General features: G+C 39.8%; 5 protein-coding genes across 10 annotated transcripts; 2 read left to right on the forward strand and 3 right to left on the reverse strand.

Moving 5' to 3' along the window:
• Nucleotides 1-750: 750 nt before the first annotated feature.
• LOC112287222 (ubiquitin receptor RAD23b) lies at nt 751-5,352 on the reverse strand. Of its 2 annotated transcripts, XM_024530021.3 has the most exons (12): nt 5,177-5,352; nt 4,436-4,597; nt 4,250-4,300; nt 4,033-4,121; nt 3,824-3,856; nt 3,344-3,521; nt 2,848-2,991; nt 2,383-2,448; nt 2,201-2,248; nt 1,972-2,084; nt 1,591-1,669; nt 751-1,391 (listed from the first exon to the last, which is right to left on the reverse strand). In XM_024530021.3, exons 1-12 carry the CDS (start codon nt 5,240-5,242, stop codon nt 1,272-1,274), a joined length of 1,149 nt encoding a protein of 382 aa, XP_024385789.1. In that variant the 5' UTR covers nt 5,243-5,352; the 3' UTR covers nt 751-1,271. The 2 variants fall into 2 exon arrangements, with proteins under 2 accessions (XP_024385789.1, XP_024385790.1); XM_024530022.3 differs by lacking the exon at nt 3,824-3,856.
• Nucleotides 5,353-8,795: 3,443 nt separating this feature from the next.
• Nucleotides 8,796-9,951, forward strand: LOC112287569 (large ribosomal subunit protein uL6). Its single transcript, XM_024530675.3, has 3 exons — nt 8,796-9,221; nt 9,497-9,619; nt 9,779-9,951. The coding sequence occupies exons 1-3, from the start codon at nt 8,859-8,861 to the stop codon at nt 9,860-9,862; spliced, it is 570 nt and encodes a 189-aa protein (XP_024386443.1). The 5' UTR covers nt 8,796-8,858; the 3' UTR covers nt 9,863-9,951.
• Nucleotides 9,952-11,909: 1,958 nt separating this feature from the next.
• LOC112287567 (dol-P-Man:Man(5)GlcNAc(2)-PP-Dol alpha-1,3-mannosyltransferase) lies at nt 11,910-16,152 on the reverse strand. Its single transcript, XM_024530668.3, has 13 exons — nt 15,955-16,152; nt 15,460-15,494; nt 15,121-15,258; nt 14,865-14,933; nt 14,569-14,726; nt 14,364-14,430; nt 14,142-14,195; nt 13,751-13,839; nt 13,463-13,579; nt 13,216-13,334; nt 13,013-13,091; nt 12,849-12,905; nt 11,910-12,656 (listed from the first exon to the last, which is right to left on the reverse strand). Exons 1-13 carry the CDS (start codon nt 16,103-16,105, stop codon nt 12,488-12,490), a joined length of 1,302 nt encoding a protein of 433 aa, XP_024386436.1. The 5' UTR covers nt 16,106-16,152; the 3' UTR covers nt 11,910-12,487.
• A 209-nt stretch (nt 16,153-16,361) lies between these two features.
• LOC112287568 (uncharacterized) lies at nt 16,362-19,016 on the forward strand. 5 transcript variants are annotated; one of them, XM_024530671.3, is made up of 7 exons: nt 16,362-16,572; nt 16,930-17,019; nt 17,192-17,253; nt 17,658-17,751; nt 18,180-18,284; nt 18,437-18,500; nt 18,591-19,016. In XM_024530671.3, the coding sequence occupies exons 1-7, from the start codon at nt 16,513-16,515 to the stop codon at nt 18,689-18,691; spliced, it is 576 nt and encodes a 191-aa protein (XP_024386439.1). In that variant the 5' UTR covers nt 16,362-16,512; the 3' UTR covers nt 18,692-19,016. The 5 variants fall into 5 exon arrangements, with proteins under 5 accessions (XP_024386439.1, XP_024386441.1, XP_090109718.1 ...); XM_024530673.3 differs by having other exon boundaries at nt 17,192-17,369; nt 18,437-19,016; XM_090253592.1 differs by having other exon boundaries at nt 17,192-17,345; nt 18,437-19,016.
• Nucleotides 19,017-19,107: 91 nt separating this feature from the next.
• On the reverse strand, nt 19,108-23,159 carry LOC112287566 (serine carboxypeptidase 24). Its single transcript, XM_024530667.3, has 11 exons — nt 23,027-23,159; nt 22,505-22,923; nt 22,132-22,239; nt 21,717-21,812; nt 21,446-21,538; nt 21,158-21,243; nt 20,787-21,062; nt 20,438-20,565; nt 20,162-20,263; nt 19,919-20,024; nt 19,108-19,558 (listed from the first exon to the last, which is right to left on the reverse strand). Exons 2-11 carry the CDS (start codon nt 22,752-22,754, stop codon nt 19,403-19,405), a joined length of 1,401 nt encoding a protein of 466 aa, XP_024386435.1. The 5' UTR covers nt 22,755-22,923; nt 23,027-23,159; the 3' UTR covers nt 19,108-19,402.
• Between the last annotated feature and the right edge of the window lie 2,909 nt (nt 23,160-26,068).

Consider the following 26,068-nt stretch of genomic DNA (forward strand, 5'->3'; position numbering starts at 1 on the left):
ACATGACCCGCGCATGCTAGCAGTGACGGAGAACACAATTGATTACCTCTGCTTTTCATTTCTCTTTCAGACAGCTTCACAAAAGATAGCAAAACCCACCAAATTACAATGATTACTTTCATTCGCTCGTTTTCTGTACTCAATTTAAGTTTGCCGCGTAAGGAGATGGAATTAAATATATTGAGAGAGGGTAACGTATATGCAAGTGGCATCTTTTGCGTCCACACCGTTCACAATCCACGATCGGTGTAAAGTACATTCTGATAAACCTTGCAAGTTAGAAAGCCTTACTAGTCAGTACATCTTGTTAGTTCATCGAGAAATCAGTCTGAGATTATTGCCTCAACTACATTGGTTTGGATAGCTCACAACTACTCGTAGTGCCAAGGGAAACCCAAGCTTAATCTTAGATACAACCAGGTGATCTTCTGCTAATATAGGTGGACAACCACATGAATTAATTCAGTTCACCAAGTACACGCGAGTGAATGTTTATGTAAAACCAAAGAATTTCAACACGCCTGACAGGAGATCACAGGAGAACTTCACAGATAAAAAGCTAATCGATGATAAGCACCCCCTGTTTCAAGTGCACAAGTGCTACAAATCAAGAAAATAATAGGCTTGAGAACAATGCAGCTCAAGCAAAGCATGTGGGTTGACACTTGACAAATCGCAAGCCATCTTGACAAATCCTATAACTGCGACCTGAAACTGGTTACGTAGCAGTAAGTCCAGATGCGCTTTAAGTGAATGATAGATAACACAATTAAGCTGAATTAAAAGGATGAGCTACATCTGATTAAACACACATAGAGACCTTACCAGAGCACATTATTACCATGATTAACAATGTTATGCTCAAATTAACAGATTTCCAAATAAGCTCACCCTACGCTAAATTAGCTCTGGTAAAAATATCTGGTGATTGCACTGTCCCTGTGCTCAACTTCCTATATGAAGCCTAACATTACAAGCCCCTAAAAATTTATCAAAATTTGCATCACAGGTTCAAGAACCAACCGCCTGCATATAACAGCTCACAAATGATGCTGGATATCCAGCAATTCTACTAATTCCCAACTGTCTCACTGCATAACAACATTTCGTGTCCTCGTTCAAGGACTACAGACTTAAGAAGCCATGAACCTCGAACTCGCATACAGCATCCCAAGAATGCTAATGATCATCTTGGTGTGCAGCGGAATTCAGACAAGTGCGCAGACTGAAATGAAAAGTATGCAGAGGGTAGTGCACCAATTAAAAAACACTCAAGCATCTTCATAATCACCAGCATGCTCCAATAAATAGTTAGCCGCCAATTGCTCATTCTTGTCACATGCCAAGAAGGCCTCAATAACCAGAGTTCTCTCGAATCCCATACCTTCCAACTGTACAACACGAGCAAATTACATACTGTTTCAGTTGATTTAGAAAAAACCCTTAAAACTACAATACACCAATATTATAACAAACGGCAGTTAACTTTTCCAAAATCATTTCTACGGGAACCGGAGAGAAATTTATGAAAGAAAAAAAAAAGAAAAAAAAAAGAAAAAAAGATTCCGGTGTTCTTAATAGCATACTTACCCGATCAATAGCTTCCCTCTCCTCGGGTGTGACATTTATAGATTGTGGCATGGCTCCAGCTAGTTGTCCTAGGATATCCCTATATTTATAACAATCACTACTTAGAAAACAAGAAACCAGCAACCCAGAGTTCATTCATTTCATAAATATTACAAAAGTTTCAATCCAGTATCCAGTACACGGACATAGAAAGTACCACACAAGCTCAGTATCTAACCTTACACCTAAGGTAGAATCCCTGATAAATTAAAACGACAGCTGTCTATAGCAATAACTTAGCCTAAGATAAGACAAAGTTACTGATACAAATATATACCTCATGGAGGTGGCCACAAATGTACATGTCATAACAAATTCAAGCACGATAATCTGTCAACTCACCCTTCAGCACCTTCGGCACCAGCTTCATTGATTAGACGCAAGAATTCCGCTTGATTGTCATTGATAAGACGCAGAAGAGCAGGATTCTGCTTGCCCAACTCCTGCAGCATGGGCTTCGTTCCAAAGCAACAATAACATCCAGTTTATCATTCACGGACTAATAATACTAAACAGAATTCCCTTAATAAGTAATCAAATGTGTGGTGTGCATGATTAGAAGTTGCAATACCTGAAGAATCTGAGGATTTGCTTGAACCATTGTCCTCAAGGCTTGAAACTGCCAAGTCACAGATAACCGACATCAGCGACTTCATCAAAGCCAATGTAGCTATAAGCAATAATACAGAACTTGTTCTCATTCTTTTCAAATGAAACATCTTGTTTTCATCAAAGCTCAAGAAGATGACATGCCTGTGGGTTATTTCTTAAGAAGTCCAAAGCTCCGGCACCACCTCCTCCAGCCATGCCAGGCATACCCTACAAAATTCACAAAAGGTAACACAATTATAAGTATCCAAATATTTTGGAAGCTTGTGCTCAAAAATCCAAAGAGGAAGCAAATTAGACGCCACGTTCGAAGTTTGAGCATAAATTTCTCGATTATAATGTAGAAAGGGTTCTGAAACTGACTCAAGAAATATCTTCTAATATTCACAATATTGACAACCCTTAATGTAAGGTGTGATGTATTCGGCCCCCTCATCACAACCATGTGTTGAATTATGAACAAAAAACTTCGCTAACCCTCCGTGCCCTTCATCTGTAATTTGTGAGCTGAGGGAAGGAGTTGTGCGATGAGTGGACAAAGATCACATGAGATAAATCTGTCCAAACATAATGATTACATTTCGGCAGAAACTGGAGTCAAGCACAAACCTGAGGAAAGAGGTCAAGGGGAGCCGCATTTGGTCCCCCCGCAGGAGCTGCTTGAGCTGGAGCAGCAGGGGTTGCGGCTGGAACTCCTGCTACTGCTGGTGATCGGCCCCCAACAGGTCGCATCTCAGCTGATTCCGGGATACCCTGCATACAAAAGAGGCAGTAGTAAACAGGCAGACAACAAAGGAGCTTAGAAGCAACACTGCACAGCAAACATCAAGCGCACTCTCACTGTAACATGATAAAAATACTCAAACGATGGAAACAATAGCCGGGATAGACGTGACAAGCTAATTTAATACAATATCGTTTACAAAACCTCAAACACAAGAAGATATAACAGACATACTTGAAAAGCTGTCCATTTCTAAATAAGGAAAAAGAAACCTAGAACCGATATATGACTCAATACATCTGAGGTGTGAAGTTACTCGAATATATCATTCAATATCCACAAATTTCGTTTACAGTTACAGAATGATAAGCGTGCACTTACAGAATATAAGTACTCCACAGCTCGCTCGGGATTGTTGAATGCAGCACGTAATGCACGCACTACAGTGTCACGATCCCAGCTACCCCCACCCATATCCATAATCTGTTGTACGGTGGTCTCCAGAACATTCCCAGCAACGAGATTAGAGGCAGCCTGTCCGTAAGTTGAAGCGGGAGCTCTGCATCAATTGAAAAACACCATTAAACCTACAGTATATTTAGTACGGTCATTCTTTACATGACCATCTACACCACATCCGACCCCAATTGAAAACTTCCCTCAAATTTCCCCAATATTCACACAAATGCACGATAAGTCGCTATCTCATACTCAAAACAAACAATTCTTTTTGCTAATTCGAAGCAAAAAGCAGTAACGTTAATAATACACTCGATAACTCTTCTTTAAAGTGTCCTGAAAAAGATGGTCCAAAAGAAGTCCAACAATGCAATCAGTTGTGTGATACATTGAGGAACATACGATAGGCCAGTGGTAGTTGCTGGTGCAGACGTACTGCACGACAAACATTTTAATGAGTGACGGGAGAACACGAGAAGTTTCGGGTGCTACATGGAACCAACAAGGTAACATTCATTCGGGACAATACGATTACTTCATCGAAGGAAACATGTAGCAAAAATGTAATGCTGCACAGCCGAAGCCAATGATGATGCAAAATGACGTCTTACGGAGCAGGTGTGGCCGGGGTCGGAGGTGATGGAGTGGCAGGACTCCGCGCAGGTGCAGGAGGGGTAGCAGCGGCCACGGGAGCAGGTGCCTATTCCAAACATGACCAAATCATATAACTCAATAAAAATCCCTAGCCGACAGTTTTGATGGTCAATTCCTAAGTCATCAAGAGACATAAAATCGATGGTGCACCAATAAGGCGTCCGAAAAGTGTACCTGGGTGGTTCCTGAAGAAGATGGGGGAGAAGCACCAGCCCCAGTTTTCGCCTGCCAACCAAGACAATCTGGTAAGAACAGGAAAAACTTAATAATCCATATCAAACAAACTTAAGACCCAGCTATGACGAACAAATACACAGCTCACATACAAAAAGACCACCTCCGCGTGACGAGGTCGGTTACCTTTGTCAACATGACGACAACAAAGCCGTTCTCCGAAACTTTATTTTCCTCCATAGTGGTTTCATCTTTCAACACCTTGCCTTGATGGATAAGGAGTTGCTGCGAACAAGGAAATGATTCCTTGCCCTGTGAATCTTCTATCTGTCTCTTAACATTCAAGACCTGTACAACCATGAAAGAAAAAAATAAATAAAAAAAATAAAAAACTCAGGCTGACATACGTGAGCGCGATAAATCAAAACACCTACATTACCACCAACTTTTCCGTCACTTGAATACTTAGCTCATGGATAACCAAAAAAAACCCACAGCAAAGAGGATTAAACACAGTGACCGACGGACTCAATGCACATACTACCCACACCAAGAACCCACGACACTCTGCATCGACAAACCGAGCTCAACACAATGCCAAATACTTCAATCTTTAATTACAGCCATCGTCGCTATCAAACCAACCGCAATCCAAACTTGAACGCCTCCATTGAAACCAAAATCAAAACTACGACACACCATCAAACCCTAATAATCCCCAAACAAAAACCACCCCATCTCCCCCTCCCCAACGCACATCATTCAAGAAAAAAACACCCCAATGCAATATGTTACCCCAACCAGAAACCCTAAAATTAACAACATGATACAGAAACGTTCACGCGGATACCAATGATGCCCGTTCAAATTACCAAACCCTACCACGAACGCAAGCAACACCAACTCCAAGACAGGGCAACGATTTACCGTATCCGCGGGACTAACTTCCAGATCGAAATGGTTCCCCTTGAGCGTCTTCACGGAGATCTTCATGACGAAGGAGCAGGTAATTGCCGCACTCTGAGGCGCAGAAAAAGCGAAGCAGAGGAGCAGTGTGAGAAGACAGAGAGGGAGAGGAAGAGGAAGGAAACGCAAAGAGAACAATGGCGTCGCTTCAGGGAGAAACTCCGTGTGCTCGTCTTCTTCCTCCCCCTGCCCCCTGCCCCTGCCCCTACCTCCTGCCCCTCCTGCCCCTCCTGCCCCTCCTGCCCCTCCTGCCCAGACCTCCTGCCCTGCCCAACTCTGCCCGTCATGTCCTGCTTGGGCTTCCATGAGACGCGCTCCCTCCCCCGCCCCTTCTGGGCAGGGCTGGGCTGTTCCGAAGTTCCTTCTAGGTGGTTCGGCACCCCGCTGAATTAGCCTAACCTCACCTTGAGGTGTCGCTCCCTGGATTCGGGTCCCCTTTCACGTCCGCATATTGCATGGAGCTCGGCCCAAGCCTGAACGACATGCAACCTCTGACGCCGTGTGAACGCTGTCCGTTTCGCCTCGGCTTGGATGGAAATTGCCTGGAGCTTGCTGGAATTGTCCTCCGTTCTAAAGAACCCATCGTTCGACATCTTCGAGGATATTAGAGTTAGAATAACAATTTTTGTGGGTGTGAGAGTTGGAATTTTTTTTTAAGGATTTTTAAGGATTTTTTTTATTGTGAAATACATTTCTTTACTTGTATTCTACTTGATAAAGTGGGTGATGGGGGGGGGGGGGTTTAGAACCAGGGAATTCTCTCTATATACATATGTATACACACACAGTCTAATTCTCACTCTCTCTTTCTCTGTCTATATATATATATATATATATATATACATGAATCTAATTCTATATATATATATATATACATACATACAGTCTAATTCTCTCTCTCTATATATATATTTATTTATTATATACACAAATATGAATCTAATTCTATATATATACACAATCTAATTCTTTCTCTCTCTACATATATATACACACATATACATAGTCTAATTCTCTCTCTCTATCTATCTATCTATATATATACACACACAATCTATATTTTATCTCTCTCTCTCTATATATATTTTTTTCTCTCTTTCTCTATATATATACACATGAGTCTAATAATACATATGTACATATATAGTCTCTCTTTCTTTTTTTTCACTCTCTCTTCATATATGTATATATATATATATATACACACACACAGTCTCTTTTTTTCTTTTCTTTTTTTTCTTCTCTCTCTCTATATATAAGTTTAATTCCTTATTTCAAACTTTTAATATGATCCTTCAGTATGTCAAGTAAGAATATGTTGTATCAATAATTTTCACTTGTACATTTTCAATTTTGAATTTAAACAATGAGATAGAAATTACACAAATCAGGTTAAAAAAAATTAAAAAGGAAATAGAAAAAAAAGCATTTATGATGATGGATAAATGAATGAAATAAAAGTGCAAATGCATTGTTTATAAATATTACAAAAGGTCACCTTTTATTACAATTTATTTTTTGACCTAAAAATTATGTTAAGTTTTAAAATATCAAATAATTCATCTATCTTTTGTTTCCGAAGGCTCTACAGTAATCTTTTTAGTTAATATTATTTTTTAAATATAAATAAGTAAATAACACTTCTTTACATAAATCAAGAGTTCTCCATAAATAAACCAACAACTCTTGATTTATGTTGACAGCCATTTGTTGTACAAAGTACAAATGTTTTGAATGGATGGTATTTCCTTTTTTGCATCAGATTGGATGTCTATTAATGAAATTTTCTCGATACAAGTGATAATGCACTAGCTTTTTTGAATACATCGTCCCAAAAAATAGGACCTAAATGACCTTGTGTTTGTATTATTTTCATTCTACATCCTTTGTTGAATATTATTATTTTCCAGGTATTTGAATATCTAACAAAGGAAACATCTGACAAAAAAGATATCTCGGATTACTCCAAGAAAAATTTGCAATCAATTCCAATTCCTCTTTTGATCCACTATTGAAGGATACAAAGTTTAAATATATGACAACAATATACACAACAAAAACACTTTTTCACTTGTCTCTCTTTTTCCAATCTAACAAGTACATACTTCATGCTCACTTTCGCCAAGTTTTTGGAAAAGAAAAATAAAGAAAAATAGATGAAATAAGTGGTACTTCAATACAGGCAATATAACCACATAACTCTCCAAAACTTTTCAAAGACATCATGGTGACTCATGGTAGTGAAAAGGGGTGGGTATTTCTTTTGAAAATTCTCCTTTCTCACTTCATACACACAAAGTGCTGCATGGTATAAGATGTGTTTTGAAACTATTTATTTATTGTTATTACCCGTAATAGTCTTATTATTGTTGTTATTATTACCGTTATTATTTAGGAGTTTCATTTTTCATTTTCTTTTCACATAGCATTTTGAATGAAGTTCACTGTAATTGTCATGTTTGTTGAGCATTCATTATGCATAAGTTGATGCATATAGAATCAAAGATGTATGGAAATTGTTAATACTGGTAGTATATTTGTTGGTATTTGCAATAATTTGGTTCATGATACCTGTAAATAAATAAATAATTAATTATATCCTATGTTATACAAAAACAAATTTATTATAATTCAAAATATTTACACACATCTGTCATGTGACATGTTTAAACAATTTATTGATTTTTCTTCAATTTAATGCAGTTCAATATAGAACACAATCAAAATCGATGCACTAGTGCAATTAGTATGCACTGCTTTATTGCAAGCAAATATATTTTTTTCCATTATTTATTATTTATTTGTGATGACAATTATCTACTGTGTTTGCAAAGAAATGTGTTAAAACGAAACATTGATATTATCCCAATCCACGTGTTTGTTTTGAAAATGTTTTATGCCTGATTTCAGGCAATATAGAATTTAAAAAAAAAACCATAATTGGCACTAAATAAACATAATAAACATAATAAACATTATTTAATTTTGAAATTTGTCACACTGTACAAAAATTATTCATCTCAATGGAACATAACCTAGATTCTGTCGTAGTTCAAATTCAAACAAAAAAACCCCAAAAATCAGAAGCATACAAAACCATTGCCAAACGATTTTTAAAATTAAAGTATTATTGCAAGCTTAAACGAGTCAAGCATTTCGTCCAAACAAATACAAATGTTCAAAAACCAATTTTTTTTTTTTTTTTTTTTTTTTTTTTTAAACGATTATTTGTAACATTATTTTTTGGATTTTTTTGGATGTATATGTTTTTTTTTTTTTCCACCCACATTGGTGTGATACAAATTCATGACGTCCTCCTAAGTTGGGTCAATGCTGATCCTCACCGAAGCACAAACCTATAAACCCATACAAGCAGGAGAAGCCTTTCCTCGCTCATCCACCACGTTCATCCATGTTTTTCGTGCACTATTAACGTCTACATTTATCCAACTCAACACGAAACATTCATCTTATATTTATCATCCACCCATGCGACCATCCATCCATAGCCGCCTCTGCTCGGAGGAGGCTGAGTGAACGAGGAGGCCGGGTCGGGCGAGGTTTGAGTCTTTTTCGTGCTCGTCGTGCAGCAGCAGCAGCAGATTTGCGTCGTCTCGCTTGCATCCACGCCGCTGCAGCAGCCATGAAGACCATCTTGGCCTCGGAAACCATGGACCTCCCTGAGGGGGTCAAGGTTGAAATCAAGGCCAAGCAGGTGCGCGTCTCGGGCCCCCGCGGTGTGCTCACCCGCAACTTCAAGCACTTGAACCTGGATTTCCAGCTTCAAGAGGGCGGCCGCAAGTTGAAGGTCGATGCGTGGTTCGGTAACCGCAAGACCATGGCCGCCATCCGCACTGCCATGAGCCATGTGAACAATCTGATCACTGGCGTGACTAAGGGTTACCGGTACAAGATGAGGTTTGTGTACGCCCATTTTCCCATCAATGCCAGCCTCGGTGGAGCCAAGGAAAGCATCGAGATTAGGAATTTCTTGGGAGAGAAGAAGGTACTACACTGTGCCGTACATTTTTTATCTTCATTGGGTGTTGGTCGAAGGGGTTGAGTTTAGGGTTTTGTTATGAGTTTATTTTAGGGTTTTGCAATGTGTGTTGAGGCCCGCTCATGAAGATCCTCAACTTGATAGAAGTGTGGGAGCCGGTGATAGTCGAGGGAATGTGTATCCTATTATCACACGTCTCCGGCGGCTGTCTGCGTGAGTTGTGCTCTGATATATGCAGATTAGGATTCTGAAGTGCTGTGGTGGGTGGTTTGCGAGTGCAGGTGCGTAGGGTTGAGATGTTGAATGGAGTGACTATCTCGCGGTCCGAGAAGGTGAAGGACGAGCTTGTGCTGGAAGGCAACGACATCGAGCTGGTGTCTAGGTCATGTGCTTTGATCAATCAGGTAGGGTTTAGTTTACTATGGAATTGTTTGCTATGTGTTCTTGTTTTGCATACGGTGGCTGTTCAGGCTTGTTAGCTAAGTTTTGTGAACTAGTGAGTGAGTCTAATTATTTGGTTGGTCCGGTCGTATGGGACATGTGCATGGTGTTGATTGGTGCAGAAATGCCACGTCAAGAAGAAAGATATCAGGAAGTTTTTAGATGGTATCTATGTTAGCGAGAAGGGCACCATCGACGTGGAGTAACTGGAAAATTTTGATTACTTTGTTGACATTTTGATAAATCAAGACTCTCATACAGTATTTTAATAGTGAAAGTCAGTTTTTAACACGGATTCATCTGGGTACGTTCCATCGGTTGTTGTGGTTGTGTTTGTTGTGCCAGAATCTTTGATGGTTTATGAATGCATTACCTGGTGGACGTTGTTTTTGGAGTTCTAAGTTAGATGATGTGATTTGGCTGTTCTTGAACATGTATTTACTGTTCGATCACTATGTATTTCAGTCGCTGTGTCTTTACCCTCAACTCGAGGTTAAGAAGATGCCCGTACCTCTCCCGCATTCTGACTAGTCATACACAATCTTCATCTCAAGTCTTCACAATCAGATAGAAAGTGGTTTTCTAGTTTACACAGCATATCGCCGTATTTATATTGTCGCATTCTAGTTGCCAGAGTTTGTCCGTGGTTATGAATCCCCAGAAAAGTCTTGCGGTACAGCGGCATTTCATAAACAAACGCATAAGTTTGGATCCGTGGTAGAATGCTTCTAAGCCCGTGGCTTTGGACCAGAAGAAATCTGAATTCTATACTCTGTGTGTGACCCCGAGATTAACGAGGGGTTTAGGATATCTAATATAGGGTCTGATTTGTGAAGAACAGCACACGATTAATGCTCATTATAATAGGGTTGTGTATGAAAGGAAGGGTCTGGGGATGAAGAAGTGAAGGTTGCTTCGAAAGATAGAGTAGGAGAACTTAGTCTGAATAGAGTGAATAGGGAACTCGATAATTTACCTAGATATTTGCTGCACACACAGGCGGAATTCACTGAACAAGCTTAACATGTAGTCTCCACATAATTTGTTTCCATTTGCACCCAATGAATTTATTCTTTAATCCCTCATGGGCACATGACACAATGTGTAGATAGAGTCCACCATGGCAATGTGTGACATGCCATGTAGGTCACCAATTCTACATCTGCCACAAACTTAACTTAATTCTCGATGAACAAGGTATGGGGTTTTAATGAAGTAGCTTTACAAAGGTTGCATATTGTTAATATCAATTCTCAAGTCACTTTCATGTAAGCTTAGTTTGTAGAAGATGCCCCTGAGGCTCCAGTCTAAACTACTTCATCGTGTAATTTGAGAGACATTTTTATGATGACATGAGAGTGAGGAGGAAAAGTAGTTCTTGCACTGTCATGTGTGTATGCATGTCCTCACATTAAAAGGAAAAAAGTATTGGTACAACAGAATATAATCTCTGTGACAATTAAATTGATTAAATCAATAAATTTCTGCAAAGAAATTGTAGTCATAGATATTTACTTATTTTCCATTTTTTGTTTCCTGCGTTATTTTATTTCATTATTATTTTTATTTTTGGGAAAGGAGGAGAACCATTTGTTTTATTACATGTTCAAACAATTTATGGGGTGGAACATTTGCTGTAGAGTCTGCTGTGTACAGAGAAGGTTGTGTATTATTTTAAAACAAACCTGCCTCCAATATTGGGTGGTAACAATGGCTTTGATCAACTATGTCTGTTTGACTTGTTTATTGATATTGTACAGTTTTATTATCCTTTTGCTACTTCCATTGTTTTGGTCTTGGCTATTCATCTACTTCCACTTGAGTTAGGTACCAATCAAAGAGGAAATGTTGAATTTTTTTGGACCTCCTTAAGCTTTTTATTTGGATGTGTTTTGGTGTTAAAGTTGAACACCTAATCTAGTGATAGAATCTTGGTGGTCACTAATAAAATTTTGTAGAGGAATAAATGAACCAGAATGAATTTGGAATCATGTTAGAAATTAAGGGCTCTAATGGTAATAAGTCACTGTATGAACAATTTTTTTTCTAATTTTCTCAATACTTGTGAAAATGGACATATAATCTCATTTGAAAAGACACATACAAAATCACTCTATCAGCCACACAAATTGAAATCCAATTTGAAATCAATTAAAATAGACATTTCAAATACTAGACATAAGTGTTTAATTGAAAAAACAACATGACTGACATTTTCATAAGATTATTCAATGATCCATGCTGAAAAGAAAATTATCAATCAAAATTACAAATATTTCTGCAAATTGAAAACATGCAACCATGAATATATCTAGTTACACACCAACATCCAGCCAACTATCAAATAATGGAAAATTTAATTGAACTTGTAGAAGCGGCCTAGGCAATTGCTGAAATCAGAAATGGACCATGAGTTATTTTATTTTATTTTATTGGACTAAATTCCTCATTGCCCTGGCGTCTATGGCGGGGCGGGGCAGGGCAGGAACTTGAGCTGTGGGTTGGGTCTGATCCCATGAGTCAGTGAGCAAAATTGGCCTTCATATGGGTTGTCTCTGGATGGCGATGGCAGCTGCACTGCGCTTGGTACCAATTTGTGGATTCATAGTCCACATTCCTCAACTCCAGTGAACTTCAACTTTCCTTGGATTTTAAGTTTCACAAATTCTCTGATAGAAGGGCTGGGACTTGGACTTGGACTTGGAACCAGGGAAAGGCCTCGTCCTGTTGCGGATAACTCTGATGTCCCTGAGCTACTTTCATCGCGGTGCGAGCTCATGGGGTGCTTCTTCCTGGCAAATTTTGGAACTGTCGCGCGGACAATAGAATGTCTATTCAACCTTTTTGATTTCCTTCTTAATGTTTTCGTATGGATATTCAGATGAAGAAAACCAAAGGCCTGTGAGAAGAGTGATATGACATAAACATAACACTACTGATGACAACGGTGTTGACGGATACACGTTCCAGCAGAATTCCACCCCAACAAATATTGCCAGTCTGTACACCAAAGTCAGAATAGGTCAAAAAGTACTAATGTCCTAGACACCAGTTCATGAATGTACACACTTGCGTTCTCCTGCCCATGGTTATAACGATAAAGGATAAACACAGCAACATTTAAACAGATGAAAAATTAGAATGGTTTGAAATTTTCTATCTCCATTACGAGTCGAAATCGAGGGAACGCACCGGAAAGGAGTGGGAAATTTTGTTTTCCATAGCAAAAATGGTATACTAAAGAAATACCTGCTCAAACAGTTGCTAGTGTTAGTTGGAAAAGAAGACTATGATAAATCGAACACAACCAGCACAGATACACCAAAGGAGAAAGAAATGTTTCGAACACAGTTTACCATGAGTAGAACTGGTAATGCAATGACCGTGCAAAGACAATGCCGATGAAATTCCCACTGAAGAGTACAGTGACGATATCTAAAAGCAGATTTATCAAAGAAAAACAAGGATGCGAATGATAGTTCTTGTAGATGAAACACATAAAAACTATCCAAGATACCACATAATAAACAAAATTTAACCAAATATATGGACTGGATACGGTTGTCTGAAAGCGGCCTTGAAATCCTGAAAAACCTCTTAAAAATAGTGATGCCTGACTCCCTGTTATGTTCCTTCACTTCTTTAAGGCCAGACGCTTGTAAAACACCTCCCTCATGTCTGCCCAGCGAAAAGAGACTAAAATATTAACTCTTGGACCACCCATTAAATGCATTAAAAACGAAATGAATCGCCTACAAAAGTCACACTAAAAATGCAATGAACAAAAATACGACCAAGATCTTTACCTACACCACTTGTATTGAGCAAATAAGTACAGAAAGGCGAGATGAAGTATCAAGAGCGACAGCGCAAATGGTTTGGAAATAAAAACGTCCTCTGGAAAAAACTTGAAGTTCACTGACCTGCCAATCATGTTACATGTTTAACGGCAGTCAAAAGGTTAATTTACTTGCATATAAAATAGTGAGAGCGATTCCACATTAAAAACAAGGATAAAAAATAAAATAAAGTGCAGAATCTCTGTCTTGTAGTAAGACTGATAATAATGAGGGGCGGTGAGAAAAATGTCATACCAGAAGTGGATGAAGACTCGACCAAGGTTGAAAGCTCTAGAGAGATATTCAACGGGGTATGTTAGGAGGAAAGGCATGCCCACTAAGACCTGCAAGGAGAGATCTTGGAGTCAATATATGGAATGGCAATCTTTGTTGCACTGTATTACATGTTATTACACTGCTGGTGAGAACAAACTATCACCTTGGATCAAAATATGCAAACTGACTAGTGACAACATTTCAGTAGCACAATTCAAGAACATTAAATTTTGCCAAATTATTCTTTAAAACTTTTCTCAAGAATTTAAGAATCTAGACAAGCATCCAACATATCATCAGGAAGTGCATAATAGACAACCCACTTCATACATTTTGGTTGGAACAGAAACTCGTGTATTGAATAGACAACCTGAAATAATGCGGCACATGCAAGTGATGTCAACACACCTGGAATAGTAAGGCTCTGCAAACACGACATCAAAATTATTTTGTACTCAGGGAATATTGAACTCCAACATTGGGATTAAAAGGTGAAATATTGAAGCTACAATTGAAGCTTGCTATACAACGAATTTGATTTGGCAAAAGTCTATTCATACGATGAAGGAGGAAAAAGTTATGAGATGCTCACCTTCAACAACAGGAGCAGCAAAGGCGGTGCAAATAGCAACACATTCATTTTCACGGACACCGCAGCACTGGATGGCATATAATGACGTCATTTGTTAGTTACATAGTATTTGAATGGCAAAGATTGAAGTCTGTACGTACGAATATTCCTACCCTCTAAAAGAATGCCTAGTAAATTTACTTCGAAGATGTGATTAGTTTCGAACCTGAAAACTGAGAGAGCAAGGTGCCAATGTTGCTGTAGCATGAGTGCTATAGATGCATGTGTTAAAGTAGTGGCAACACAGTCGTTGAAGAGGCGGAGAACAAATATTGAATGAACTCTCTTTGAGAGACAGAGCAATGAGAGTGCCCACCATGGTACCTGTTGTGGGGACCAGTTTCACATATAGCTGAAAGATGTGGCGTACCAAACGCTACATGAATAAGTCAAGCTTCAAAATTCAACCTTGATAAACGCACATCACCTAGTCATGTATATTAGATAGGGTTGAATACGTACCACTTGAACCCTGATATAGATCCAAAGAACAAGGCCGAGGTTTACGACATATAGCACCCCAAAAACTATCTGTAAATGAAACATACCAGAAGAAACTTCAGATAAGAAAACAGATGATGCACGTGCCATAAGTCTTATCATTAATTGATAGACGGGTGAAAAGTGGCGAAAATTAACTTGGGATATCATCATTGCTACGGCCGCGACTCATCAACTTCATCAATTTTGGAGAAGGAACGACGACGAATTGACCGACCTGTGCTGGAAAGACGGCACCACCAGTGATACGCTTGATGGCTGCATATATATACAAGAAACCTGCAGGGTACACTAATGGCCCTGTGTCGCCATGAAGCTCAGCATAATTTCTTTCACCGGCCAGGAATCCTGTTACCTGAGCCAGCGATGTCAGCTTGTGAAATTAAAAACATTCATAAGCCTAGCATACACCAAGTTCATACACAACAAGGGGATGAGTGAATGCCAGATAATTATAAAAGTAGCATTTATGGTTTTTCTCCGACTTAGCAAGTACATATACTGCCTCAAATCACTGTTAAAAGCATGTAGGACAGGGTCTCGATGCAAGACATACCTGTGACATGTAGGCATCCCAATCAATCTTCGTGTCTAAAGTCACAAGAATCATACACGAAAATACAAAGCACAAGTTCAGATCAACGTCATAAGACACGAACCAGCATCAAAAACTACTTCCTCTACACTTGCAATAACAATTTAAATTCATAAAGGATAAATTCGCTTCGATTAAAGTCGACAAGCAACAACCCATGGTTCCTTAAGTTCTTGTCGGAAGAACCAAAATCACGTAATCAAAGAAAAAGATTCTCCACATGCATGCAAATTTTACTGATACAAATTCCTTCAAATTTCCAATTTTCCTCACAACAATCCTAGCCAGTGTAACCTAAGTGTAAGCGCTTGGGATCAGTCATCATACAAACGACGTAAAACAAAATAAGAGGGAAGAAGACAAACAGCTCAGAAATGACATCGCAAGTATAATATGAATGCGGGGTATTCTACTTTGCGCGGACAACAGGCAAGGAATGAAAGAGCATAGAATTACAAGGAACGCGAGCGATGATGACTGCCGTGAGAAGCGCATCGAGGACAAGCAACCCGCACGCAGCCGGGACGAGACGAGATCGGGCGAGTGAAGAAGACGCAGGAGGCGCGCTGATCACTTCTTCACCCGTCACGGGCCCCGCCATCGCCATCGCTGATGTTGCTACAAACACTGAAAGCAAGCTCCTCTCTCTATCGACAGAAGCCGCTGCGTCGACAGCAAACAGAGCGACACTGACCCAACTGCGTGTAAGACCTCGCGCATGACGGCGTGCAATACTGCGCGTGGGACTGTGATTGGAACTGTACAATTTATGCTAAACCGCGTGTAAGATGCCGCGTAGAATGGCGCCCAGAACTGTGTTTAAAACTGCTCAGACCCCTTTTTCTTCCCTCAAGGGTTCTTTAATTTAATGTAACCTACCAGGATGTCTGTCAAGTATTCTTGGACCTGCTGCGTGTTTGTGCTGGATTCGATCGATTGCATCCTTGATTTTGACAGGTCTGTTGATATTTCCGAGTTTAGAATTGAGTGTTGAGGATCGTGGAGTGAAAACCAATGGAGATGAATGCGCAAGCGCATGGCGAGTCTCGGCAGTCGCAACAAAGTGCATCTGAGGTATGCTTGTAATGTGATTTGGAGTCCTCCTTGAGTTTACCGTATGGCAGCTGTGGCGTCGTCCTCATGGCACGTGCGTGGTAGACTGAATGAGGTTGGAAATGTTAAATGCTTAGGAATGTTGAGAGACATGTTGAGCTGAATGGCGGCCAGTACGCCAGGGTGAATGTGATGGAAGAGTGGGTGTAGGGATTTTGTGAGCGTGAATTTTTCGCTATTGTTCGTACGGGCGTGTGATGGATTCGTCTTCCCACTCGCCACTTTTGTATTGTTTTGTTTTTTTTGCAACTATTGAACTTCCATTCGTGCAGTCTGTATTGTACAAGTTCTAACAGATTTCTCTTACCGTTTTTTTAGGATTCATCATCAGTTCTGAGACAGGTAGAATCATGTGCGGCTTCTAATCTTTCATCTCATGAATCTGTGCCCAAGCCAGGTTCTCAACAGGCAAGTAGAGACAAGTTCCTGTCATGGAGTTAGTATTGTGTGGAGCTTTTGTTCGGCTTCCAGTGATAAGGATCTGGTTGGTCCTTGCGAATTTTTAGTTTTCAAGGACTATATTCCAACAAGGTTTACATATCTTAACCTCACGCGGTGACTGTGACTCTGTCTGATGCAGCTGCTGGTCGAGTTTCTGAAGGTGCAGGAGCGTCGGGCTGGACTTTACTCGACACTTCAGGCGTAAGTCTCTGAAGTAGAGGAGCCGCCTGCATGTTTAGAAGCTGGTGGAAATATCGTGTCAATGTTCTATTCAAACTCATGACAGACGTGAGGTGTGCTTGATTCATGAGCGAGTGGTATGTCTGATATGCATTAGTTTGCAGCATTTGTAGAGTTTAGACCTAGATGTAGGTATTTCAAATTTCTGCCAACCAGTTCTCTCAATGCAACTTGATAGCCATGTGAGTTTTATTGCAAATTCATATTACTAGCTCACTCAAAATGCAAGTAAATTAAATATTCTAATAGAAGACAGAATGGAAACCAGAAGTATGTCGGCGTGGCCATTGTATGCTGCTGACTCTTTGGTCCCTCTAACTTCTGCCTGAAATGAGTTTTTAAGGACGTTTTTGTTGAGTTCGCAGTGGGTTTGCGGACTATCTGAAATCGGGATCGGAGCTTTCCTTTCAGCAACTATGTGGCAGGATCACCACGGATTTTAATGATTGCTCGAGACAGGTCTGAGAATAAAATATGTAAGGTTAGAGTGCAGTGATTATGCGATTTGTAGAGATTGGAAGCCCACATAAGTAGGACAACTTATATGACAGGCATACCGGCACTTAGTTTTTAGGTCATACTGTTATTATCCAATTAGTCTACGTAGTGACATGTGTCGTTTGCAACACTGAGCTATTGATATTTATAGTCAAGGGGCTAACTTCCAGACTTTCTACTGGGCTTTGTGTCCAAATGGTTTATTGCCTTCAAAGTTGGGCCGGGTGGCATTTGCATTTTTTAGCTGACCTACTGTTTTCCTAAACTTTTGAGGCTGAGATTTATACGTTACACTTGTTGTTACTAGGACTGTGATTGAACATTCTAAACAACCTTTTATCTGGGTCTTTCTGACTTTATGATTTTCGTCTTGTTATCACTAAACTCAGGTGATTGATATTCAAGCAGCATTGCGAGGACCCGAAATTGCGAGGCAAGATCTCGCAGATATACTTCAAGATGTGCAGGCTCAAGAGAAACAGAATTTGAAGATGGTAAGTCCCTGAAATGCATGCGAAATCGAACAGTATCTCATACAACACATTCGATTACAAGTCGTAATGTCTTTGAGGTTCAGATTTCTCTTCCTGATAATTTGTTTTTTACGAAATGAGCTCCTTTTGACCCTCAATTGTGTTAAACCCAGACTGCTACACTTCAACTTTTGCGGAAAGCTGGAAGGCCATCAGATCGTGCACAGGCACACGCAGGTAAGAAAGTCCAGCATCATCTGTGTTCTCACGGCCACGAGGAAGAGAGTGCTTTGGAACTTGCTGAATCAGATGCCGAATATGATGCAGCCTACAAGGAAGCCACACAGGCTTTACAAGAAGCAAGAACAACAATACACGAATATATGGAGGAGGTTCGATATGAGCTTGCATCTAATAGTATGGCTTAGTGTTATTTTTAACAATCCCTACTTGTCAATTTTGTAGTTTCAGTTCATTATGATCTCTTCTCCACCACGCATGACGCCCACATTGTGGTGTATTGTGTGATCATAATTCCAATAGTTCGTATCCGTGGGTACGATTTAAGCATCATGTTCTTTGAATCCTGGAGTGTAGAACAACCTAATGATGGAGGTTAATGGAAGCCGTGCATTTGTGTCGGAATTGCGTTTTATTTTTCACAAATCACTCTGCTGAAGGCAGCTATATGTAATGTTGCTCACAACAAACAGATTATTCATCAATCATGATCGGATTTTCCTAGTGCTTCCAGATAGGTGTGTCAATTGTGCATCTGATATTCACGCAAGTCGGTCCTTTCCTAGCTCATGTCTTCAAATTTCTTTGTGGCACTTCTGTGATGTTCACTGAACGTATCTTTTTGAAATTAACTTTTATAATTCAGCCTTTCTAATCATCAAGGGACTGTTGAGTGTTACAGAGAAATTTCTGACTGTTTGTCAAATCATTATTGGACAATACCCATATATTGATCGTGGGGTGGTCGGCACATCGAACACTCCCACTGCCCTTCTTTTATTGTCTCGAGTGGTCAGCATTTTACTCATTAGTTCAATGAGGTAGCTATCTTTCAATTGGTAATGGTTTAAATTTATGTATGGGGCGAAGTTGCATTTTAGCAGCTATGCAATCTACGATTATTTTCTGTAGTTGAATTTTGGTAATGATTGTCCCTTCAGGAAGCACTTGAATAGTTTCAACGCCCGACCAGGTTGGTAAGTAGGAACTTCGTGGCCTGCCTCCCTGACGGTAGCAAATGTCAAGTTTTCATAAATCTGGGACCAGCCTCCGACCTGAGGTCCATCAGAATGTAAACGACTACGTTAATGACGCCATTATGCTGAAAATTAAATGGACAATCAACAGACAAAGACGTTTAGAACAAGAGTGCATTTGCATGTGGATTTGGACTGCCCCTAATAAGGAGAAGCTGAGGAGAATCTCTCTGCCAGTTGTTCCCCCAACCCTGAAATTTTTATCCCGTTACCCTCTGTTTTGAAGAAGCTCCAGCCCACATGCAAATGGGTTGTGAGGAGTGATGTAAGGATGTAACAGTTAACTCTTATGAAGCTATTCCTGAGTTCCACTTGGAGGGCGAGAGTTAAAAGCTATGGAGAGCTGTGTTTAGAAGATGCTCTGCACGCTGGTATTACCTGACTGGAGTAGTTCCAAGGGTACCAAGCCGTCTGTACAGGGAGATTCAGTTTCTTAAGCCAGTAGCGAGTCCCAGTCGTTGGTACCACCCCGTCCGTATCGCCGCTGCAATCACGAAGGTTTCAGGTAAAGAACCTTCGCCAGAGATCCATGGATTCAAAAAATTCTGCAGTTTGCAGATAACTAACGAATTCAAAGTATGCATCACGAATCAGGGGTTTATATATGTCGTCCCTGTGTACCTGTATACCCAGATCCGAATGCCCTTAGTTAGAAGCTCCCGGTAGAGGGGTAGTATAGATCTGGTGTAGTCCGGAATGGTGTAGTTTGCTCCAACTACTCGGCTGCAGCAGAGAACGAGATTCATACTACTCAACTTATGGGAAACTAAGGAGAATAGAGTCAATGGATTGATGGTTATATCCAACCATATTTTGATAATCAAAGAGGTCAACGGCAGCCCTAAATTTCTTTCTTAAGCGTACCTACAGAACCAGGACTAGTTGTGACAGGATTACCTGCATTGCGTCCAGTTGATATCATCTCTAGCATGTAAGGCAACCTTTACTTCAGGGAGATTCAGGTATGGTGTTACATTATCTGGTGCACATGGATTCACTCCTGCCAATTGAACCATGCCCATTCTCTGTAGAACCCCACTTGTTAGATGCCAATGCAGTTTCTTGTAACGTAATTGTCGTGACGTTACATTCTCTGCTCATTTAACTACGTTTTGAATGCTATCTCTAACTACAGAATTTTGAGTTGCTTCCTAACTTGACCTTAACAAAGCATTAGATTGAAGTCATTGCAGAAATAGAAGTGGCAAAAAGGTCATCCATATTCAAGATGAGAGTTAAACGGCACCTTTACGAATTGGGGACGGCCTGATTTGGCAGGTGGGTTACAATGTGGACCGTAAATGTTGTAAATGTTGATCTCTCTCATGACCACGTCGAGGGCATAACTAGAAGTATTCAAACATGTCGCATTGTGGAGAGAATAGTCAACTGGAAGGTCGAATGCAAAGTCGCAATTTTCTTTCAGTTTGTGGTATGTCTCATCGGAGATAAGATTGTGGGAATGGTAGAAATCTGTAGCTCCCAAGTTGTCAGAATAGGCGTCAGTTGCAGGATTACCCACCTACATTTTCGTTTCCACAAGTCAGGAAGTTTGACACGTTAAGTACGGAGTTTAATCTGGAGGAACAGTAAAAAACTTGTCGGTAATCACCTTACCGCAAATCCCTTGAGGTTGATTTTGAAGCCTGTCGATTTCTCATTGTAGTTCAGTATTTGCTGCGCCAGCTCTGGCACATAGTGCCCTGTTCCCAGCACACAATTGTCAATACAGAGGGATTGCATGCGGATAAACCTCTTTTTAGGCGAAGCATACATGCAGTGCCTCCCAAGTTTTCGACAGGAGTCTAGATACAAGTGAAGCAACCAACCATATCGGAGAGTAGATGCTCTGCTGAGGGTTACAGGCTCAATGTCGAAGTTGTCAATTCCGAGGAAAAGGATTACCTGCGAAGCTCTCTCCAGTCAAGTAGAGCTCATTCTTCTTATATTCGGGGAACTTGTCGTACCATCCAAGGGTGAATGCCAAGTTGTCCTGAGCTGCAAGAGTTTATTCTCTATTCAGGACCTGGCGTGTATAGTTATCTTTACTAAGTAAGTTAGTGCGAAAGGGGGTACAATCCATACGATTTTATGATTCCGATGAAACATTCTTGAACCCACCTTGACATTCACGATCAAGAATGTCAGGAGTGTCAGACGGATCCCAGCTTCTTACCAGTGAGATTGTCTGAGAAATAGGAATAGTCAGATGATGTGTTGGAGTATGAATAGCCCACAGATGCAGGTGACTCGATGAATACCATGTTAGCCACTGTAATTTCAACCTCCCAGGTACCCACCATTAGCTGATCAGATTTGTGTAAGGCTCCACGGAACTCATTAGGATTTCCTCACATGATGAATACAAAGTGCAGGAATGAAAGTATCATTATTGCTACAACGCGACAACAGGGGCTGTACAGACTTCAGTAAGTTCACAATCTCAAGCAATAACATTGTGGAATTTGAACCCACACAAGATTTTATGTTGAGGGATCTCAATGAGTATTCTACATCAAGAGTCTTGTGTTTGATTGAACTGTTGGTACATTCTCTGACCTTGAGGTTTATGAGAAGAAGCGAAAACATACATTTATTCCATGAATGCTTATTACGAACTAGTCCCGTGCCGTTGTAATTCGGGAAGAAAGGCCCTAGTTCCTCCAGCGCTCCCACTCCAACAGATGAACATCCAGGTCCTGCTTCATCTCAACCGTTTCAAAGTTAGAACTAAGTTTCCTTCTCTAGGAACTTCGTGAGGACCTCAATCTACGTGGGAAGAAAATAATGCCCGACAATCACCAAATTCTTAAAGTTCAAGTGCACTCTAATTATATTTGTGTTACGAATGTGAGGCCCGCCTAGTGCCCATCCTGTGTGAGAAGCAAATTTCAAGTTCTGAAGTTTGAAACTACCGCTACGAATTGGATTCTCTAAAACTAAAAACATCTGGCTGTAGCAGACCTCCGTTAAACCAGAATGCCAGGGGTTGAGAAGCAGCTTTCTCGTGATCAGCTTCCACAAACCAGTAGAAGAACGCTCTCTTGTGGCTCTCGCTAACTGTGATGTACCCTGCATACTGCTTGAACTTCACAGGCGGCTGGCCAGGTAGAGATTCCACTCGGTTCGAGACATCTGCACCTTGGATTCCTTTCAGATATGTGCTGGCCATGAAGCAACAAATCAATGGGAAGAAAAATTGGTATGAATTCATACTTCACTTCCGTCCCACTTCCAATTTTCGCCAGGTCCCACACAGCCCGGTGCTTGCCGGCCACTCAAGTATCTCCTTAGACGATTCAAGCGCCACTCTCAAGTGCTGCTCTCTTGAAACTTTTCTGGATTTGAAGGGGGATGGAGCGATGGCGAAGAAAACAGAAACTCTGCGAGGGTCATGTAGAAGGGCATATACCTGAGCGAAAAGTACATATCGAAAGAGGCGACGAGCGGTAGAGAAATCCTAGAAATTTTGAAGGCGCGACTTACGTAGTTCACGGGATTATTTTGCGGTTGTCACTTGCAGTTCATCTGGATAGTCGCAGAAAAACTACTATAAACCATGAAACCTTTGGGAATGATTGCAAAAGGGGCTTGTTGCGAGCCGGAGTCTTAAACCACGATGGCCAATTCACTGGAAGATGAGTACCAGGCCCTTTATCTTGAGCATGCAGGCTTTGATCGCTTCATGTCAAGCTTTATTGAGAAGATAAACATCGTCCGAATCCGTACTACATTTCCACGGTCCCCCATCTCGAAGTTCACGCATCGGAACCCTTTTCTTTTGTCTGCTCTCGGCGACGTTTATCCTCGATCATGATGAAGGCCATGCCCCGGGTCCTAGCCTCATGAACCTTTCTGCCGAAGATATTCTTCTCAAGTCGCGAGTCATTAACCTCGTCTAACTGTCGGTTTCCGGATTTCAGTGATTCCACCGGTTATTCGATCAACATCTTAGAAATTGCTCGCTCTGGCCAAGCTTCTGATCTAGAACCAAACGCTTGGCATTTCTCGCAACTGGTGTCAGACGCTGGGAATTGTGTTGTCGAATACCTACAATCAGATGTGTTGCTGCTGAGCAAGCTTTATTTGTTTCAGGTGTGCACCAATCCACGGTGTTCCACGAGACCTCCACGTCCCTCAAGGCACCATAACTTCGATCCACTCGGTAGTTGATACTCATTATGAAAGCTCAGATCGCCCTTAGACTTTGTTTCTGCAGCACCCAAATATTCATTCACGTCACTGGGAAATCGGTTGACCATCTAAGAGTCTGGCAACCAATTGTCAGTGCTCCGATCATACTGTACAGAACAGTAGCAGTAGCTTGTACGAATCTCCTTATTTGAGATCACTACCCTATTTGAGATGCTTTCAGTAAAAGAACCCGGGATTAGATAGTAACTGCATTATATAATAGATTTGGAATTCGTTGTTCACCCTTGACACCCCCCTCAGACCCTGACGTAGATCTGAGCGAATTGATTGTGCAGAGGAGGATAAGTTAGCATGACACTGCAGCTGATAAATCAGTTGGATGTGGGACCTGGCATTCTGGAATGTTTAGTGTTGCTAGTCAATGGCTGTCAGTGATATACCAATGACGCTGACGAGCTTTGCCCTATTGTACTTGTGGGACGCTGGTTTCTCAGCTGAGCATTTCTTCTAACAGCTGTACCATGAAGAGCAGTAGCAAACGCTTTCTGATGTGTTGTCTCAAGACATGGTCAGCCATTTGTACAATAAAGTTGTGTGGTAACTGTCTCTCTCTCTCTTTTGAAGTATCACAGCACTCCTGTTGTGTGTGCAATGCTAGAGTGACGAATCTATTTGTCACATTCATTGGATTTTCTTACACTTTCCAGTTCAATTTGTGTACTCTGTTGCGTTACTGGAATCACGGTGACTCAGTCTGAATGAAGATCCACGCTACACAAAACTACGGTGCACTCTTTCAACGGTGACCCAGTCTGAATGTGTCAATGCCATGGTGTCCTCAGCAGCAATTTTCTGTGCAAGCATGAAAAAAACTTGCAGTGTACTGGACGTTGTTTTCCATTGTCTTCGTACTTCAACATCACAGCTTGCTCGAGAGTGAAAAAGCACCAGCAGACAACACTAGGTGGTTGAAACACCAATTTTGCTAACACCCACTTGTCACTCACGCTTAACATTGACAGTGTTTGGATTAGGACTATGCATTTGATTGCCTTCAAATAAAACACAGCATAATGGTATTATAAAATGTGTTTTATCTGTTTGGTCTCAAGTTTGAGCAACGGTCAAAGTAAAGAAGCACGGTCTTAAATGGCCATGCCTCTACAAGGGAACACAGCCAGAATGGACTTAATTCTCATGGTTTAAATGCTACATGAGCTGTCTAGCCTGTGAACAAGTGTGAGAACTCTGCTTAATACAAATTAATGTGAGCATCCTGGTCCTCTCTGCCTCACTATCAAGCTATATTGAATGCGAGAGACTGAATCGATTTATGCTTGCAGCTGATTCAAACTCTTTTGTTTTGTTTTTATTATAATACTAAGAATGAATTATTTGTATATTTTTTAAATTATTAGCATAGTTTACTACATTTCATGATGCGGAAGTTTATACAAAGTGAATAGGATTTGATGCCCAAATGTCAAAATCTAGAGGTTGTGTGTTCAATCTAGTACAGATTCTTGAATAGTTTGATAGTGGAGTGGTTTGGAAAATTGTTTTCAGTTTTTTCAGTATTTTGCTTTATTTTTACAAATATGGTTTGAAGTCTACATTAAAATATAATGTTTCATATTTTATAACAATAATGAAACAATAACTGCAATGAGTTAATTTATTTATTTATTGGGATGATGTTATTCATTGTATTTATTATTATTATTATCATTATAATTTAATATATAGATATGTACAAATATATGCATAAATAAATATTAAATTAAAATTAAATTATATTAATTTGATTTAGTTGATTAGTTTTAAAGGAATATCTCTAATGGTTATAAAATCTATTTATTTAACTACATAATTACATTTATAAAAGAGATATAAATATTGCACTTTTATACATTATATTATTTATATTCTATTATTTATTTGTTACTCAATTTGATAAAAGACAAACTTAGCAATATGATAAAAAAAAATGAACATTTTTTTGCAATTTATGTTCTTAATAGGAATCTATATTTATTGTACCAAATTATAGTATTAATAATTTGTACTATTAAACATAATAATAAAAATACCTAATATTATTTTTTATAATTTAACAAATATCTTCAAAATATATGTGTAGTTAACTTATTTTTATATGATATCAAACTTAAAATATATAAGTTATAATTAAAACAAGAAACAAATACATAAAAAATATTTAAAAATATTTATAGATTTTTTTTTTTAATTTAATTGATTATTATTATTTATTTTTAAAAATAAAATAAATAATTTTTTAAATTTAAATAATCTAAATAAGTCTTAGAATTGAACAAAGATATAATTTGAAAAAAGTATACTAGTTACTAAATT

Source organism: Physcomitrium patens, chromosome 10, assembly GCF_059467195.1.
Source record: "Physcomitrium patens ecotype Gransden chromosome 10, ASM5946719v1, whole genome shotgun sequence".
Classification (NCBI taxonomy): domain Eukaryota; kingdom Viridiplantae; phylum Streptophyta; class Bryopsida; order Funariales; family Funariaceae; genus Physcomitrium; species Physcomitrium patens.